Below are 15,561 nucleotides of genomic sequence, written 5' to 3'. Positions count from 1 at the left end.
GATTAAAAGAAGCAGTTGAAATATAACAGCTTCTTGTTTTAAATAGAATATATGCATAGCCATGAAGTATGTATGAATATGCAACAGTGTGTTGTTTTAAAGGTTATTCCTTTGTTCACAAGGCATGATGCCGGGGCTTAAATGCCCGAGAACATCTGGACCTCCGTAATTCTTTGCCTTTTATTGTCTTGTAATTGTCCTAACCCTAAATTTTTATTACTTTAATTGTACTACTATTTTCATAACAATTTTATTATCTTCAAATTTTTAAAATTTTATAAAAACCAGGCGCTTTTCACAAGCAGGGAAGGGACAGTCAGGACAAGATGCGGTTTCTCCAACCCGCCCCATGGCGGGCTCCCCTCACGGCGGAGAGACTACAACTCCCGGCGTGCCCCGGGGCCGCAGCCGGATTCCCGCGTTGACACCGCCCTCAGGGGCCGCCGCCATCTTCCCGGAGAAGGTACTACAACTCCCGGCGTGCCCCGGGGCCGCCGCCGGGTTCCCGGGCTCCCGGTCCCCTCAGGGGTCGCCGCCATCTTCCCCCGCCGCCGCCGCCATGCCGGAGGATCACGACTGGGAGGCGTACAAGGTGCCGCCGACCCGCACCCCCGTCTCCGAGAGGGCAACGTCGGTGCCCAATCCCATCGATTACTTCCAGACCGCCTTCCACTATGTCCTCGACGCGCCCGTCACCTTCATCCGAGGTACCGGCGGGGTGAGATAACCTCCGTCCCACCCGCGGCTCCCTCCCACCCGCGGCTGCCGCCCTGTGGGAGTTGAGCGGGGACGGGGACACCGGGCTGGGCACACCGGGGCTCGGGGCAAAGGCGTGAGGACACGGGCATCTGGGCAGGCAGAGGGCACGCACAAGGACACAGCGACACCGGTGCTGACAGCGACAGCACGGGCAGAGGGACGGGACAGGAGGACAGAGGGACACTGGGACAGAGGGACACTGGTCCTGACAGCGATAGCACGGGCAGAGGGACGGGACACTGGGACAAACGGACATGGCACATTGACCACAACACAGCATGGACGTAGGGACATAGACACAGGGACATGAGACACAACATGTAGACGGGCAGACATGGACAGGGGACACACAGAACACAGCACGGACACAGGGATTCCCACTGCCACAGAGAGATGGGACACACAGAACACAGACAGGAACACAGCTTGGATAGTAGGACCGACACAGGGACATGGGACACTGCACAGACACGGGACACAGACAAGAACACAGTATTGGTAGTGGGACAGAGACATGAGGCAGCACGGACAGATACGGGGACATCAGGACACAGCTCAGACACTGACACATACAGGGACAGTTCAGACACTGGCAGAGGTGCAGGGGACGCAGGGACACAGTAGCAGTGTGGACAGGACATGGGACACAGCACAGAGCAGCAGGCACACAGATGGGCATGAGCCGGGCACAGTGTGGACCCGCTGCTGCTGCCGGGGAAGGTGGCACTGGGCAGTGCCAGCGCTCAGAGCTGGGCTGGGCTGTGTGACCGGGCTGTCCCTGCAGGCTGGATCGAGCGGTGGCAGAACAAGGACAAGTTCTACTACTACCACCAGAAGTTCCGCCGTGTGCCTGACCTGAGCCAGTGCCTGGAGGGTGACTACCTGTGCTACTACGAGGCTGAGGCGCAGTGGAGGAGGGACAGGTATGGCCGCCCCTGGACTGTCCCCAGGCGAGGCCACAGCAGAGCACACAGCTCTGGGACCTGCAGCGTTTTGGTGGATGCTGGGGTGCTGAGGCAGCACCTCCAGCCCTCCCCATTAAACATAGTGTCCTGCTGTCCCTGCAGCACATCTGGGCATGGTGGCATTAGGGACCAGGACGCCGACAATCCCAGGGCTGACGTGCCACAGGGTGTCCTCACCCCTGGGTTCAGCTTTTCTGTTGTCTCGTGGCTGCTGTTCCATCCCTCGCCATCTTTCCTGCAGGATGGTTGATCAGGAAATCGTGGAAATAATCCGGGAAAGGATGGCTGCGTGCAAGCAGAGGGAAGGGCCAAACCAGTTCCAGAACTGTGCCAAGGAGATGGAGCTGCTGGCACAGGTCACCAAGGCCTACCAGGACAGATGTGAGTGTGGCAGCAGCACACAGGGCAAGGGCTCCAAAGCCAGGGAAGGGGCTCTGAAACACACAGGGCTTGTGTGAGGCACTGCTCAGGCATCTCCTGTCTTTTCCAGACGGTGATCTGGGTTACCATGGCAATGCACGGACATGCCTGATGAAGCAGAAGCACAGGATGATGGAGGAGAGGAAAGCAGCACAAGAAAATCAGTAAAGCTACAACAGTTCCTCTCTCCATGGTGCTGGTAGCCCAGTGCATGCTGCTTCCTTGGCCTGCACAATAAACAGACATCTGTACAGCTGGGCTCTGTATTCATTCTTTGCAGAGCTCTGCAAGCCCTCAGCTCCACGCACACTGTTGGAGCTTGCCCTCTGGACCTTTTCCTTTCCTCCATGAGCCTCCAGAACATTCCATGTGCTGCTCTGCCCTGGCTCTGAATCCCCTCAGTCCCAGTAAAGGCCAGGCTGGACAGAGCAGCATTCAGTGGAAGGTGTCCCATGGCAGGAGCTGGAATTGGGTGAGCTTCCAGGTCCTTTCCAACCGCCCCATTCCATGGTCTAACCCAGCTGCCCACAGCACCAACCCCCGTCACACCAAGCACCGATGATTCCTGGTTCTCTGATCACTTTATTTCCTACAAAGCCCGTTAGGTGGTGGCCACAGCGGCTGCCTGGGTCCTCTGCACCGACACTCTCGTGTGGGTCTTGGCCAAATGATCGGTGAACTCCTGCAAAAAACACAACAGGTTATTCCCTCAAACCCCTCATGGGTTCCTCAGCACCACTGCCAAAAACACCAACAGGTTATTCCCTCAAACCCCTCACGGGTTCCTCAGCACCACTGCCAAAAACACCAACAGGTTATTCCCTCAAACCCCTCACAGGTTCCTCAGCACCAGTTCCATCCCTAGCGTATACTGGGGCTGGGTGGCTCAACTTTATACCTACCAACCCTTTGGGTACAGAAATCTAAATTTTAGGGGCGAGAAGGTTTGAGCTGTGAGTTACCAAAGTGCTCTTACCTGGTAAGGAGACTTGGTGAAGACAGTCTCTTTCCAGAGGTCAGGAGTCAGGTAGCTGTAGGTTTTGGAGATGGCATCGAAGGTGGCTTTAGCTGCAGAGAGATGTCACACACTGTCACACGCTGCCCGGCACCGGCTGCACAACCAGCCCGCTGATCCAACCCACAGCTCCAGTGTACCCCAGTCACACAAATGTGGAATTCTGAAAGGACCAGGGAGACCAGGGAGGGTCTCTCTGAGGAACCCCCAAAGCTCAGCTTGCTCTCTCTCTCCAGTTACGACGATTACACCACGGCACACAAGTGCAATCGCGCAGATTGGGAGATTCGGGAGTGTCGGGGGTGCAGAGCCACCACAAACCAGAGCTGCTGCGCCCCACCGGTGACAGAAGTGACCCCAAGCCCCGTGCCAGCCCCAGAGCTCACCGAAGTTGCCGAGGGTGGCCGTGCAGCCCCGCGCCGACGTGTAGCAGTCATCGATGCCAGCCATCATCAGCAGCTTCTTGGGGACAGGGGCGGACACGATCCCGGTGCCGCGGGGGGCCGGGATCAGGCGCACCAGCACGGAGCCGCAGCGCCCGGTGACCTGCGGGGACACGGGGGGTCAGCCCCAGGGCACAGCCCCGAACACCCAGGGCTGAAAGGACACAACGGGTCAGCCCCAGAGCACAGCCCCAGGGCCAGGCTGGGGAATCGCTCACCTTGCAGGGCACCGTGTGTGGCTTCCCGATCTTGTTGCCCCAGTAGCCGCGTCGCACGGGCACGATGGACAGCTTGGCCAGGATGATGGCCCCGCGGATGGCCGTGGCCACCTCCTTGGAGCACTTCACCCCCAGCCCCACGTGGCCGTTGTAGTCGCCGATGGCGACGAAGGCCTGCAGGCAGAAGAGTTTTCACTGCTCCATGCAGGATCTCACAGCTCACCCCAAACCTCACACACAGCTCTCAAAACCCGTTCTTCCCCTCAGAGTTCATCCTTCAGCCACAACCAGCCAACACTGGGATTCAATTCCCTGCTGCAGCCTCGCTCTGGGCAGAACTCCCCACGATTTTCCAACAGCATTCCCTACTTATACCCAAAACTTCTCCCTGGAAACCAAACGCTGCTGTGCAAGAAAAACTGGATTTTGCAGTGTCAGAAAAGTTTTCTTAAAAAGAAGTTTGAGAGTCTTGCAGCCGAACTTTTGGGCTAGTGGTGCTTTAAGGAAAATCTGCACACTGACATTTAGATTTGGAGTGATGACAATGCCATTAGAAGTGCATTAGTGGCACTTTCAGAAAGGGAAGCTGCGAACAGGAGGATCCAGAAAAACGGGATTACCTTGAACCTGGTGCGCTGCCCAGCACGGGTCTGTTTCTGCACAGGCATAATCTTCAGCACCTCATCCTTCAGCGAGGAGCCCAGGAAGAAATCGATGATCTCCGACTCCTACAAGAGTCAGGCACTGAGCACACAGAAATCATGGAATCCTGGGATGGTTTGGGTTGACAGGGACCTCAAAGATCAGCTAATCCAACCCCCTCCCAAGGGAAGGGACACCTTCCACTGTGCCAGGCTGCTCCAAGCCCCATCCAGCTTGAGCACTGCCAGGGATCCACGGCAGCCACAGCTGCAGGAATCTATGCCAGGGCCTCAACACCTTCACAAGGAGCAATTCCTTCCCAATATCCCATCTGATCCTATCCCAAGTTCCTCTCCAGCTCTCCTGGAGCCCCTTTCGGCTCAGAGGTGCCCCCGGAGCCTTCCTTCCCCAGGTGAGCAACCCCTGCTCTCCCTGCCTGCCTTGGAGCATCTCCCTGACCCTTCCCTTCCATATCCACAGCACCTCACCTTGATGGGAAGCGAGAAGAGGTAAATCTCCTCAAGAGACTTGATCTTCATATCCTTGACCAGGCGGCCGAGTTTGGTGACAGGAATCCACTGGCAGAGAAACCCAGGGCCGAGAGTCACCAGGTGCCAGCAGCAGGCGGGACGCGGCTCTGCTGCCGCACGCCGGGGGCTGGCAGCGCCCCCGTCCCGGCTCCGCGCTCACCTCCTTATCCTCGGCTTTCCCTCCGCGGGCCCCGCGGCCTCTCCCGCGGCCCCTCCCGCGGCCGCGCCCGCGGCCCCGCAGCCCGGTCCCGAATCCACCGCGGAAGCCCCCGCGGGCCGCTCCCGCTCCTCCCGCAGCACCGGCGTCGTCCGCCATTTGCTGGAACAGAGCGGGACGTCAGGCGGGCCGCGGCGGGCGCGGATGGCGCCGGATGAACCGCGCGGCGCCGCCGCTGCCGCCATACTTACGTGAGCCCTCAGCCTAGAAGGCCGCGCCGCGGCGCCGCGCGGTATTTATAGTGCGTGGGCATCTCGCGAGAGCAGCACCGGCCCTAAGAGCTGAATGATGAATACACCGCTGGGCGAAATGGACGGTTTGTGATGGATTATACAGAGCGCGGGGCGGCACGGCTCTCGGTATAAAGGGGCGCGCACGGGCGGAGCGCGCAGAGCGCGGCGGGGTGGCGAGAGGTGAGGCGCTCCTTCGCGGGCAAACGGGAGCGCACTGCCGCGTGTCCTTCCTTCCCTGGGCCTTCCTCCTTTGCAAAACCCTGCTGGGAAATGGTTACGGTGCTGCCCGAGCCGGAGCCCGCCCGCCTGGGGTGCAGAGAGCGTCCCGGGAAGGCGCTCCGTGGGCAGCGGTAGCGCCCGGCGCGGTCTGAAAATCATCCGGGGTCTGGCGTGGCCCCGGGTGAGATAACGGCGCCCACAGCATCGGGAGCATTAAAGCTTATTGCCCACGCCTGTGTGTGGGGAATGAAACCCGTGTTCCCACAAGCGCCGTGCCCGGCGGGGGCGGGCACCGAGGGGCTGTAGGCGCTGTTCCTCAGCTTTTTCTCTGCGCCAGGCGCCGTTCCTGAGAGCCGCGGGCCCGCCACGGCCATCCCTTCCCCGGAGGAGCGGTGAAGAGCACGGTGCTGCTGCGATGGACGGCGACGCGGGAGCCGCAGCTGGAAACGATTCGTTTTTATATTTTACTGTGCAATAAAAGATGAAACGTTTAAAAGATAAAGCGTCTGTCTTCTTTCTAATTGTTAAAGGTACTTTACGCTTGGGAGGGGTGGTTTTGCTGGAGAACGCTCCGGGTGGCGGAGAAGATGCAGCGCAGGAGCTGCTCGGGGCCGGGCTGCCGCCGCTTCCTCGGAAGAACGGGGAGCTTTTACCCGTTGAGGAACGGGGAAGTTTTATCCCGTTGAAAACGGGGAACTTTTATCCCGTTCCGCGGAGCCGCGCTCGCGTCGCTGGCGGCGCCGGAAGTTCTCCCTCACTTCCCGGAAGTGCTGACCGGAAGCACGTGGGCCGCGGCCATGGCGGACACGGACCCGGCCGCCGCTGCCGTCCCGGTGCGCTTCAAGAGCAAGTGAGGAACCGGCGGGACTGGGCTGGGGCTGCGAGGGCGAGCGATGGGCCGGGCCGGGCCGTGCGACCGCAGCCCCCAGGCAGCCGCCGCTCCGCTTTAACGGGGCCTTGCCGCGCGTCTTTCCCTTCCAGCTACGCCGCGACGCGGAAGATCGAGCCGTTCTACAAAGGAGGGCGAATCCAGGTAATGCCGGCTCTGCAGGGACACCGGGGAAGGTCGCGCCTCCTGGCTCTAACGTTCCCGGTCCCTTTTCTCCAGATCAGCCGCGATGGGAAGTTCATGTTCTGCCCCTGCGGGAGCAAAGTCAACGTCGTCGATGTGGAGACGGGAGCGCTCCTGCACAGCCTCCAGCAGGTGACCGCGATCAGCCTCTCCTGAGCGTTTTGCGAGGCTCCCGGAGCGTTTTCTCAGTGTGGATGCAAAGCTCCCAGGAGTGAGGAGCGCAGGGAGGGTGGGACGGAGCCGAGCGCAGGTTTTGGGCGGTCCCCGAGCTGTGCTCGGTGTCAGCAGAGCCGCGCGGGGAAGGGAGCTCGGAGATCTCTCCAGGGATGGTTTAATCGTGGCATTTCCCTTCTGGTTTCCCAGGATGAGGAAGAGGATGTCACAGCATTTGTTCTCAGCCCTGATGACGAGGTGGGTTTGTGCTGGGGGCTTTGAGCAGCCTGGCTGAGCCAGGAATGGGAGGAATTTTGGGGAGTCTGTGCAGGGCCAGGGCTTGGGCTCGATGATCCTTGTGCATCCCTTCCAGCCAGGGATATTCCATGGTTCTGTTCCACACCTGGTGTGCTTGCTGAGATCCCCGGGAGCCTTCTCAGGGGGTCAGACTGAGAGCTGTGGGTCAGAATCAGACCTGTGGGTCAGGCACAGGGACACGGGTCACGCTCAGAGTGTGGGTCAGACTCAGACTCTGAGCTGTGGGTCACACTCAGGGCCATGGGTCACACTCAGAGCTGTGGGTCACACTCACACATGGGTCACACTCACACTCAGAGCTGTGGGTCATGCCCAGCACTGCCCAGAGCCTGAGCTCTCCCAGCTCCCCCCTGTGCCATGTGGGACCGACAGGGAGCCAGAGGCTGCCCCTGGCCGAGCTGCCCCTGGCCGAGCTGCCCTGGCAGAGCTGCCCTGGCCGAGCTGCCCTGGCCGAGCTGCCCTGGCCGAGCTGCCCTGGCCGAGCTGCCCCGGCTGAGCTGCCCCTGGCTGAGCTGCCCTGGCCGCTGTGCCCAGGTGCTGGTGACGGGCAGCCGGGCGCTGCTGCTGCGCCGCTGGCACTGGAGGGAGCCCAGCTGTGAGCGCACCTGGCGAGCCGTGCACACCGCGCCCGTGGCCACCATGGCCTTCGACCCCACGGCCACGCTGCTGGCCACAGGTAGGAGCCAGCTGTGTCCCAGAGGGGCTTTCCTGGAGCTCCTGGAGCCTCTCCCGGGGCAGGGCCAGCAGAGCCCAGAGCCGTGTCTGCTCTGGGGATCTGCTGGGGGTCCCACGGCTCTCTCCTCCAGAGCTCACTCCCTGGTGTTCTTCTCTTCCCAGGTGGCTGTGACAGCACCATTAAGATCTGGGATATGACCAAGCACTACTGCACACACAACCTGAAAGGATCCTCTGGAGTGGTACAGTAAGGACCAGTCCTGTTGGTCAGTGCTGGGATACTGGGATTGAGGGGCAAGTCTCGAGTTAATGCAACGGGAAGATCCATTCCAGGCAGGGTCTGGGCTCCTCCTGGCTCCTGAGAGCAGGGTTATGGCTGATTCTGCCCAGAGAGGAAACTTGGGTCAAGAATTTTCATGGAATCACAAAATTGTTTGGCAGGGACACTTCCCACTAGCCCAGGATGCTCTGAGCCCACCCAAGCCGTCCTGCTGTGGGCTGTACATTATTTAAAAGTGGGTGGTTTATTCCTGCTGTGGGGTGTGCATTATTTAAGGGTTGGGTGATTTATTCCTGCTGTGGGCTGTACATTATTTAAAAGTGGGGCTTTATTCCTGTGCTGTCCCTCTGCTCCTGCCCAGCCTGGTGGAGTTCCACCCCGACCTGTCCCGCCTGCAGCTCTTCTCCTCCTGCATCGATTACAAGATCCGCATCTGGGACCTGAGCTCCAGCAAGTGCCTGGCAGTGCTGGAGGGACACTTCAGTGCTGTCACCTCGCTGGCCTTTGCAGATGGCAACAGCCTCCTCAGGTACCTCCTGGCAGGGCCTGGACCTCCATCCCTTCACCTCCTGCAGCTCTGGGGGATCCTGGAGGGTCTGGGGTGGTGCAGGTGCTCAGTGGGTGTCAGCACCCGTGCATTGGAATCATGGAATGGTTTGGGTTGGAAGGGAGCTCAAAGCCCACCCAGTGCCACCCCTGCCATGGGCAGGGACACCTTCCACTGTGCCAGGGTGCTCCAAGCCCTGCCCAACCCGCCTGTGTTCCTGGGAATACCCTGTGCTGGCACGGGGATTGCTGCTGCTCTCTCTCCCATGGCCTTTCCAGAGAGGTTCTGAGGTCCCACAGTATCAAATTTGCACCAGACCCAAGCTGAACAGGTTTAGCACTAAAACTGAGCTTTTCATCTGCAGCTCTGGCCGTGACAAGATCTGCATGGTCTGGGACCTGGAGACCAGGCAGAGCAAACGAACCATCCCTGTCTATGAGGTAAAAGTGCTTTTTGTTTCTTCCTTTGAGGCCCACTGTGGTTTCTAGGCCATGGTCTCCCTCTTTAGGGTCTGTAGGTTGTGCAGTCAGGTTTCTCCCCCTTCCCAGGGGTTTTCAGCCCTGGGTCTGTGCCTCTCTGACTCTTGCAGACCGTGGAAGCCGCTGTGCTGCTGCCTGAAAAGGGAGATTTCTCTCAGCTGGGTGTGAAGAAACAAGGGCTGCACTTTGTCACAGCTGGCAGCAAAGGTGAGTGCCACTTTTGGAGCCTGAAGGGTGGCACTTCAGTCCCTTCACTGCTGTTATTCCCAAGCTGTGTGTTCTCCATGTGGCAGGGGCCTTGGGTGGAGAGCAGAGCCTGCTCCCAAGTTCCTTGGGCAGGAGTGGATGAGCAGGATGGACCAGGCAATACTCAAACACATTTATTTCTATTTCCAAACTCAAATGAGTTTGATTTGCACCAAAGAAACAAAACCTTGAGGCTTTTCCAGCCACTGCATCCTGCCCAGACGTGCCTTGGAGCTGTGTGCCTTTTCCCACTGTGGTTTGGATGGTGTTCCCTGGACATCTCCTGTGAAAAGCAGTGGCTGTGCCACGGTTTCTCCTGTTTTGCCAGGCATGCTGAGGGTGTGGGACGTGGCCACGGCCGCCTGTGTGCACAGCCAGGCCGTGCCCTTCGTGCTGCAGGAGGAGCCCAGCGAGCACAGCCTCTCCCAGTGCCAGCTGGTGCCCGCCAGGAACGAGATCCTCACCGTGTCCATGGAGCACAACATCGTCTTCTACGATGCCCACAGCCTCCAGCTGAGGAAGCAGGTGACAGCCTCAGCCTCCCTGTCCCTTTGGCCGTGCTCCTTGGCTCCAGCCTGTTCTGGAATTGTTCCATGGGGCCAGAGAATTCCACTGGTCTGGGGGAATGTAGCCCAGAGACCAACAAAGGAACGAGAAAGCGGAACAGCCTTAGCCAGAAATGCCTCCTGTGTGTAATTGCACCCAGTAGAGATGAAAAGCAGTCACTCCCACCTTCCCTCTTGGGCTGTTCCCCTTGCAGCTCACAGGATACAACGAGGAGGTGCTGGATGTGAAGTTCCTGGGCCCTGGTGACTCTCACATCGTTGTGGCCACCAACAGCCCCCAGCTGAAGGTGTTTGAGCTGGCAACGTCCCACTGCCAGATCCTGTACGGGCACACAGGTGGGTGACAGCGCTGGCCTGGGGGCACTGGGCAGCTCTGCCTTTATCCAGCTTCTCCTGGGACTCTGGAGAGGAGTCCCTGAGTTCTTGGTGGAGCAGCATCACAGCAGGTTTGGGAGCTGTGTGGAGAGAGGATGTGTCCCCCTGTCCCTGAGGTCAGTTTGAAGTGGAGCTGAAGGTGCAGGTGTGTGACAGGCTCAGTCCTTAGGGACCAGTTGTGTCCCAGACCTCTCCCCTGGCTCATTAACTGGGTTCATTAACTGGGCTCATTAACTCACTTCTTTCTGTTGTCCCATCTCAGCATTGCTCTGCACCCACCAGCTTTTATTTCTTCTGTTTAGAAACAATCCTGGCTTTGGATGTCTTCAGGAAAGGCCTGATGTTTGTCACCTGTGCCAAGGTGTGTCACTGTTCTCCACTTAATGAAACTTTTCATTCCTGGTGATACATGTGGGCAAAATTATGTTATTCTTGGAACTCCAGAAAGGGCTTTTTGTTCATACAATCCTTGTCTGCTGCATGCCCTTTTAACATTATCCCTGGGAAAATTGGTTGTATTTTATTGGCCTGAAGGAGCTGTTTCCTTCTCCAAACATCCTGGACTGGTGTTAGAGTTCAGAAAAGTTATTACTGTGAGATTGATGAGGGAAAAGGTGCCAAGAGCCCTGACAGACCCAGAAGCAAAGCTCTGATCCAACCAGAACTAAACCTCCCTGCTGGAGCCCCAGAGCGGGGGCTGCTCTTGCCACCAGCCGTGACGGAGGTGAAGGCTCAGGCTGGAGCAGCAGAGACCAGCTCAGGGCTGTGGTGAAAGCTGCTGCCTCCCTGGAGCACTGAGGCATTTCTGTCCTCCCCCAGGACAGGAGCATGCGGGTGTGGCGCATGGGCAAGGCTGGCAGGGTCACCTGTGTGGCCCAGGGCCTGGGCCATGCCCACGGCGTGGGCGCCGTCGCCTGCTCCAGGTAACGCAGGCTGCGGGAGGGAGGGAATGTCCTGGTGGGTGCTGTCCCCCTCCCAGCTCTACTGCTGCTCATCCCTGCTCCCAGTTTGTCCTGGTGCCCGAGGGTGAAGGGATCATGGGATGGTTTGGGTTGGAAGGAGCCCTAAATGTCATCCAGTGCCACCCCCTGCCACGGGCAGGGACCCCTCCGCTGTCCAGCCTGGCCTTGGGTACTCCCGGGGATGGGGGAGTCCCTCTGAAATGAAAGAGCTTGGAAAGCCACGAAGCCACATTTCCACAGCCCGGCAGTGGCTGAGTGTGGAGATCCCAGCCAGGGAGGAGAAAGCACAGAGTCGTTTCCCTGCCCTTGATGCTTTCGTTCCTCTCAGGCTGAAGGAAAGCTTTGTAGTGACCAGCAGCCAGGACTGCACCATCAAGATCTGGAACATCCCGGAATCCCTCACTTCCAAAGCAAAAGCAGCCTTGATCTCCAGTCCAGAGCCCCTCCACGCCAGGGTGACTGAGAGGGGCCACGACAAGGTACAGCTCCACCTGAGCTCTCAGTGCTTCAGCCTCCCTGCTGCCTGCAGCCTCTGCTTGTTCCGTGTCCCAGAGCCGAGGCCTGACCCTCCTCCTGCTCCTCTTGTGGCTTCCCCAGGACATCAACAGCGTGGCGGTGTCCCCCAACGACAAACTGCTGGCCACGGGCTCGCAGGACCGGCTGGCCAAGCTCTGGTCCTGCTCCGACTGCTCCCTCCTGGGGGTTTTCTCTGGGCACAAGCGTGGCATCTGGTGCGTGCAGTTCTCCCCCGTGGATCAGGTCCTGGCCACCTCCTCGGCTGATGGGACCCTGAAGCTCTGGGGGCTTCGGGACTTCAGCTGTCTGAAGGTGATGAGAACTTCGCCTCTTGCCCTGGGTGAAACCTTGGGGTTCCTTAAGGATCCCTCCAAAACTTGGAGCTTATTTGGACCCTTTGGGGTCTCTCCAAAGGCCTGGCACTGCTGAGCTTCCTTTCTGTTTTTGCAGACCTTTGAAGGCCACGATGCCTCAGTGCTGAAGATCATCTTTGTGAGCCGAGGGGCTCAGCTGCTCAGCAGGTTTGTGCCTGCCCAGGGCTCTGGGGAGGTTCCCGGGTTAAGGGAATATCTGAGCTCATCAGCAGCACCAAGAGGAAAAACTCTCGTGTCCAAAGAATCTTTGGAAACCTTTATAGGAAGATGCCATGCTTAGGCCAGGCTTTCTGTAGAGGTTATTTTAATTTTCCTCCTCTCCAGGTGTCCCATGTGGCTGCTGTGGCATTGCTGAGTTGGGACAAACTCAGTAGACAAAGCTAAGGGTGCATCTTGCCCTCACATTTTTGGTTTTGCTCCTGTTTGGAAGGAGTTGGGATGGGATAAGTCCATCTGATATTTGAGGTGGGACAGAGCAAGAATGGATCTGTCCAGTGATCCTTTCTGTTGTGTTTCTCTTCCAAAAGTGGATCTGATGGTCTCTTGAAGCTCTGGACAATTAAAACAAACGAGTGTGTGAAAACATTAGATGGTCATGAAGATAAAATCTGGGGCCTTCACTCCAACAAGAAAGATGACATGGTTGTAACAGCCTCCAGTGACTCCTGCATCACCCTGTGGCAGGTACAGCATTGGCTCCTCCCTGGGGTAATAATTGGGGAAATTGGAGAGCTTAGCATCTCAGTGCCTTGTTTTTCATGTGCTCTCTTTGTCTGCAGTTTGAAATTAGGCCAGCAAGGCTGATCTGGGGGTTTGGGGGGTTTTTTTGGCCATCCTGTATGTCCCCAGAGCAGCAGATGGGCCCAGCACTGGAGCTTTGGAGGGAAGTTGGAAATTGCTGGATTTATCATTTATCAGTATTATAATGATATATTATATATATCATTATTATAATTATATATATTATAATTTATCATTTAAATTACTTGACCTTGAGATTTTGCTGCAGAAACTGGTCTCCACATCACTTGATGGCTAAATCAAAACCCTTCTGTATTAAAGCAGGATTTGATAGAAGTTTTATCCTGTTTTTTTTTTAATAGGATGTGACTGAAATTGAGGAGAAAGAAGCACAAGCTAAACAGGAGGAGCAGATTATGAAGTGAGTTGATCTTGTGCCATAAAGAGCTGTGAAATGCAAACTGTGCAGTGGAACTGTCCACACCTGGAGCCATCCAGCTCCACCTGATCCCAATATTGGAGTGAGGGCATTTATTGATGAGCACCACAAACTTCTTAACTGTCAAATCTGCTGCTTTTTCTGTACTTTTGGTTTTTTCCAGCACTCAAAGATTGGTCTGACTGTCACCCCTGATTTGTTTTCCAGAGAGCAAGAGCTTTCTAACCTTCTCCACGAGAAAAGGTACCTCAAAGCTCTGGGCCTGGCCATCTCCCTGGACCGGCCGCACACGGTGCTCACCGTGGTCAAGGGTGAGTCCAGAGCGTGCTCTGGAGGCATTTCCTGCCCTCTCTCCTTTCCTGGACACCTCTTCCAGCTAGTTCAAGGCTAAAAGTCCAATATTCAGTGTGAAAGCCTCAGTTTTCCCCGAGTGACATCACCCAGGTGTCCCTGCTGTCATTTCTCTCTGCAGCCATCCTCAGGGAGCCCGAGGGGAGGAGGCACCTGGAGGAGAACATTGCTCGGCTCCGCAAGGATCAGAAAGGTTTGTGGCAGACTGAGGTGCTGAAAGCTCTCAGGTCAGAGGCTTCTTCTGGCACCTGAAATGAGAATCCTGCAATCCTCCTGGAGTGGTTTGGGTTGGGAGATTGTTCAGTTTTACCCTCTACCTCGGGCTGGGACCTTTCCATTAAACCAGGACCTGGCCTGAAATTAGAATTCGGCAATACTGGAGTGGTTTGGGTTGGGAGATTGTTCAGTTTTACTCTCTGCCATGGGCTGGGACCTTTCCATTAAACGAGGATCTGGCCTGAAATGAGAATCCTGCAGTCCTGGAGTGGTTTGGGTTGGGAGATTGTTCAGTTTTACCCTCTACCTCAGGCTGGGACCCTTCCATTAAACCAGGACCTGGCCTTGGGCACTTCCAGGGTGGGGAGTGCTGCTGTGTGGGAGCTGAGCTCTGTGGGAGCCCTGGGATGCTCTCCAGTGTGGGCTCTGCTGTGTGCCACCCTGGCCAGGCTTCCTTCCCCCCAGAGGCCGTGCTGGCGTTCCTGGTGACGTGGAACACCAACTCCCGGAACTGCCACGAGGCCCAGGCCGTCATGGAGACCCTCCTGAAGCACGAGGCACCCGACAGCCTCCTGCAGTTCTCGGGGATCAAATCTGCTGTGGAGTCTCTGCTGCCCTACACGGGTGAGGCCCAGTGGGGACAGGCGTGGGCTGGAGGTGCTGACCCGGAGCAGGGATCAGGGAATGGGTTGGGGTGGAAGGGGCAGGTCAGTTAATTCACCCTTGCCGTGGCAGGGACACCTTCACCATCCCAGGCTGCTCCAAACCCTGTCCAACCTGTCCTGGGACACTGCCAGGGGTCAGCCACAGCTGCTCTGGGCACCTGTGCCAGGGCTGCCCACCCTCCCAGGGAACAATTCCCAATTCCCAATATCCCATCCAGCCCAGCCCTCTGGCAGTGGGAGCCATTCCCTGTGTCCTGTCCCTCCATCCCTTGTCCCCAGTCCCTCTGCAGCTCTCCTGGAGCCCCTTTAGGCCCTGGAGGTCTCCCTGGAGCGTTCCCTTCTCCAGGCTGGGCATTCCCAGCTCTGCCAGCCTGGCTCCACGGGGCAGGGCCGGGTTCTGTGCCTCCCCCGTGCCCCTGAGCCCTGCCCTCCTTGCAGAGCGCCACTTCCAGCGGCTGAGCCGCCTGCTCCAGGCGTCCACCTTCATCGAGTTCATGTGGCAGCACATGAGGCTGGCAGACGTGGCCCAGCAGGACCCGGGCACTCTGTGACCCCCTGCCCCCACAACCAGTTTCTCCTTCCCACCAGGATGGCAGCTGCATTTTTAGTGCCTGTATTTTATAATAAAGGTTTTAATTTCTAAACCAAGTCCAGCATCCAGTCTTCTCAGGGATGGATGAAAGGAAAAGGTCATTGCTTTGGCCAAGGTGGGGTTTGTGTTTTCACACCCTGAATTTTCAGACTCACAAACAGCAGTTAGTTTGGGATTAAAAAAAGGCAGAATCCCAACAAGCAGTTGGGATTTAAAGGATTCATGGAGCTGGGATCTTGTTTGGGCATAGCAGCCTGGACCAAAGCAGGGGTCTCACCTGTGCCCACCCAAAATTCAGCACATGAGAGGAAGAGGAGCAAACCTTTAAAGCAT

The 15,561-nt window shown here is 57.5% G+C and overlaps 3 protein-coding genes and 1 non-coding gene across 4 annotated transcripts; 3 read left to right on the top strand and 1 right to left on the bottom strand.

Moving 5' to 3' along the window:
- Nucleotides 1-550: 550 nt before the first annotated feature.
- Nucleotides 551-2,397, top strand: NDUFB10 (NADH:ubiquinone oxidoreductase subunit B10). Its single transcript, XM_021547656.4, has 4 exons — nt 551-707; nt 1,544-1,682; nt 1,966-2,105; nt 2,215-2,397. The coding sequence occupies exons 1-4, from the start codon at nt 560-562 to the stop codon at nt 2,310-2,312; spliced, it is 525 nt and encodes a 174-aa protein (XP_021403331.1). The 5' UTR covers nt 551-559; the 3' UTR covers nt 2,313-2,397.
- A 309-nt stretch (nt 2,398-2,706) lies between these two features.
- On the bottom strand, nt 2,707-5,544 carry RPS2 (ribosomal protein S2). Its single transcript, XM_021547655.4, has 8 exons — nt 5,401-5,544; nt 5,153-5,311; nt 4,951-5,040; nt 4,441-4,548; nt 3,821-3,994; nt 3,546-3,705; nt 3,121-3,212; nt 2,707-2,826 (listed from the first exon to the last, which is right to left on the bottom strand). Exons 2-8 carry the CDS (start codon nt 5,306-5,308, stop codon nt 2,746-2,748), a joined length of 861 nt encoding a protein of 286 aa, XP_021403330.1. The 5' UTR covers nt 5,309-5,311; nt 5,401-5,544; the 3' UTR covers nt 2,707-2,745.
- Nucleotides 5,545-5,804: 260 nt separating this feature from the next.
- On the top strand, nt 5,805-5,930 carry LOC116184178 (small nucleolar RNA ACA64). The gene has a single exon (XR_004148925.2). It is a non-coding gene; the product is annotated as a small nucleolar RNA ACA64 (small nucleolar RNA).
- Nucleotides 5,931-6,427: 497 nt separating this feature from the next.
- TBL3 (transducin beta like 3) lies at nt 6,428-15,284 on the top strand. Its single transcript, XM_021547651.3, has 22 exons — nt 6,428-6,511; nt 6,643-6,694; nt 6,770-6,865; nt 7,097-7,144; nt 7,739-7,880; nt 8,042-8,126; nt 8,521-8,688; nt 9,071-9,146; nt 9,296-9,392; nt 9,760-9,956; nt 10,192-10,333; nt 10,675-10,733; nt 11,192-11,295; nt 11,663-11,813; nt 11,932-12,162; nt 12,301-12,371; nt 12,752-12,908; nt 13,328-13,386; nt 13,612-13,715; nt 13,877-13,948; nt 14,437-14,595; nt 15,075-15,284. Exons 1-22 carry the CDS (start codon nt 6,459-6,461, stop codon nt 15,185-15,187), a joined length of 2,436 nt encoding a protein of 811 aa, XP_021403326.3. The 5' UTR covers nt 6,428-6,458; the 3' UTR covers nt 15,188-15,284.
- Nucleotides 15,285-15,561: the final 277 nt, after the last annotated feature.

This window comes from Lonchura striata, chromosome 14 (genome assembly GCF_050655825.1).
Source record: "Lonchura striata isolate lonStrDom1 chromosome 14, ASM5065582v1, whole genome shotgun sequence".
In the NCBI taxonomy this organism is placed as follows: Eukaryota; Metazoa; Chordata; class Aves; order Passeriformes; family Estrildidae; genus Lonchura; species Lonchura striata.
Note: the sequence above shows the minus strand (reverse complement) of the source record. Positions and strands in the feature narration are given on the sequence as shown.

Excerpts from the sequence above, each read along its gene's own strand:
- RPS2 (XM_021547655.4), bottom strand. The coding sequence starts at position 5,308 with ATGGCGGACGACGCCGGTGCTGCGGGAGGAGCGGGAGCGGCCCGCGGG. Across the intron at positions 3,213-3,545 it reads GGCCACCCTCGGCAACTTCG|CTAAAGCCACCTTCGATGCC; the intron begins GTGAGCTCTGGG and ends ATCTCTCTGCAG. Across the intron at positions 2,827-3,120 it reads TCACCAAGTCTCCTTACCAG|GAGTTCACCGATCATTTGGC; the intron begins GTAAGAGCACTT and ends TGTTTTTTGCAG.
- TBL3 (XM_021547651.3), top strand. The coding sequence starts at position 6,459 with ATGGCGGACACGGACCCGGCCGCCGCTGCCGTCCCGGTGCGCTTCAAG. Across the intron at positions 9,957-10,191 it reads GCCTCCAGCTGAGGAAGCAG|CTCACAGGATACAACGAGGA; the intron begins GTGACAGCCTCA and ends TTCCCCTTGCAG. Across the intron at positions 10,734-11,191 it reads TGTTTGTCACCTGTGCCAAG|GACAGGAGCATGCGGGTGTG; the intron begins GTGTGTCACTGT and ends GTCCTCCCCCAG.
- NDUFB10 (XM_021547656.4), top strand. The coding sequence starts at position 560 with ATGCCGGAGGATCACGACTGGGAGGCGTACAAGGTGCCGCCGACCCGC. Across the intron at positions 708-1,543 it reads GCCCGTCACCTTCATCCGAG|GCTGGATCGAGCGGTGGCAG; the intron begins GTACCGGCGGGG and ends CTGTCCCTGCAG. Across the intron at positions 1,683-1,965 it reads GCGCAGTGGAGGAGGGACAG|GATGGTTGATCAGGAAATCG; the intron begins GTATGGCCGCCC and ends TCTTTCCTGCAG.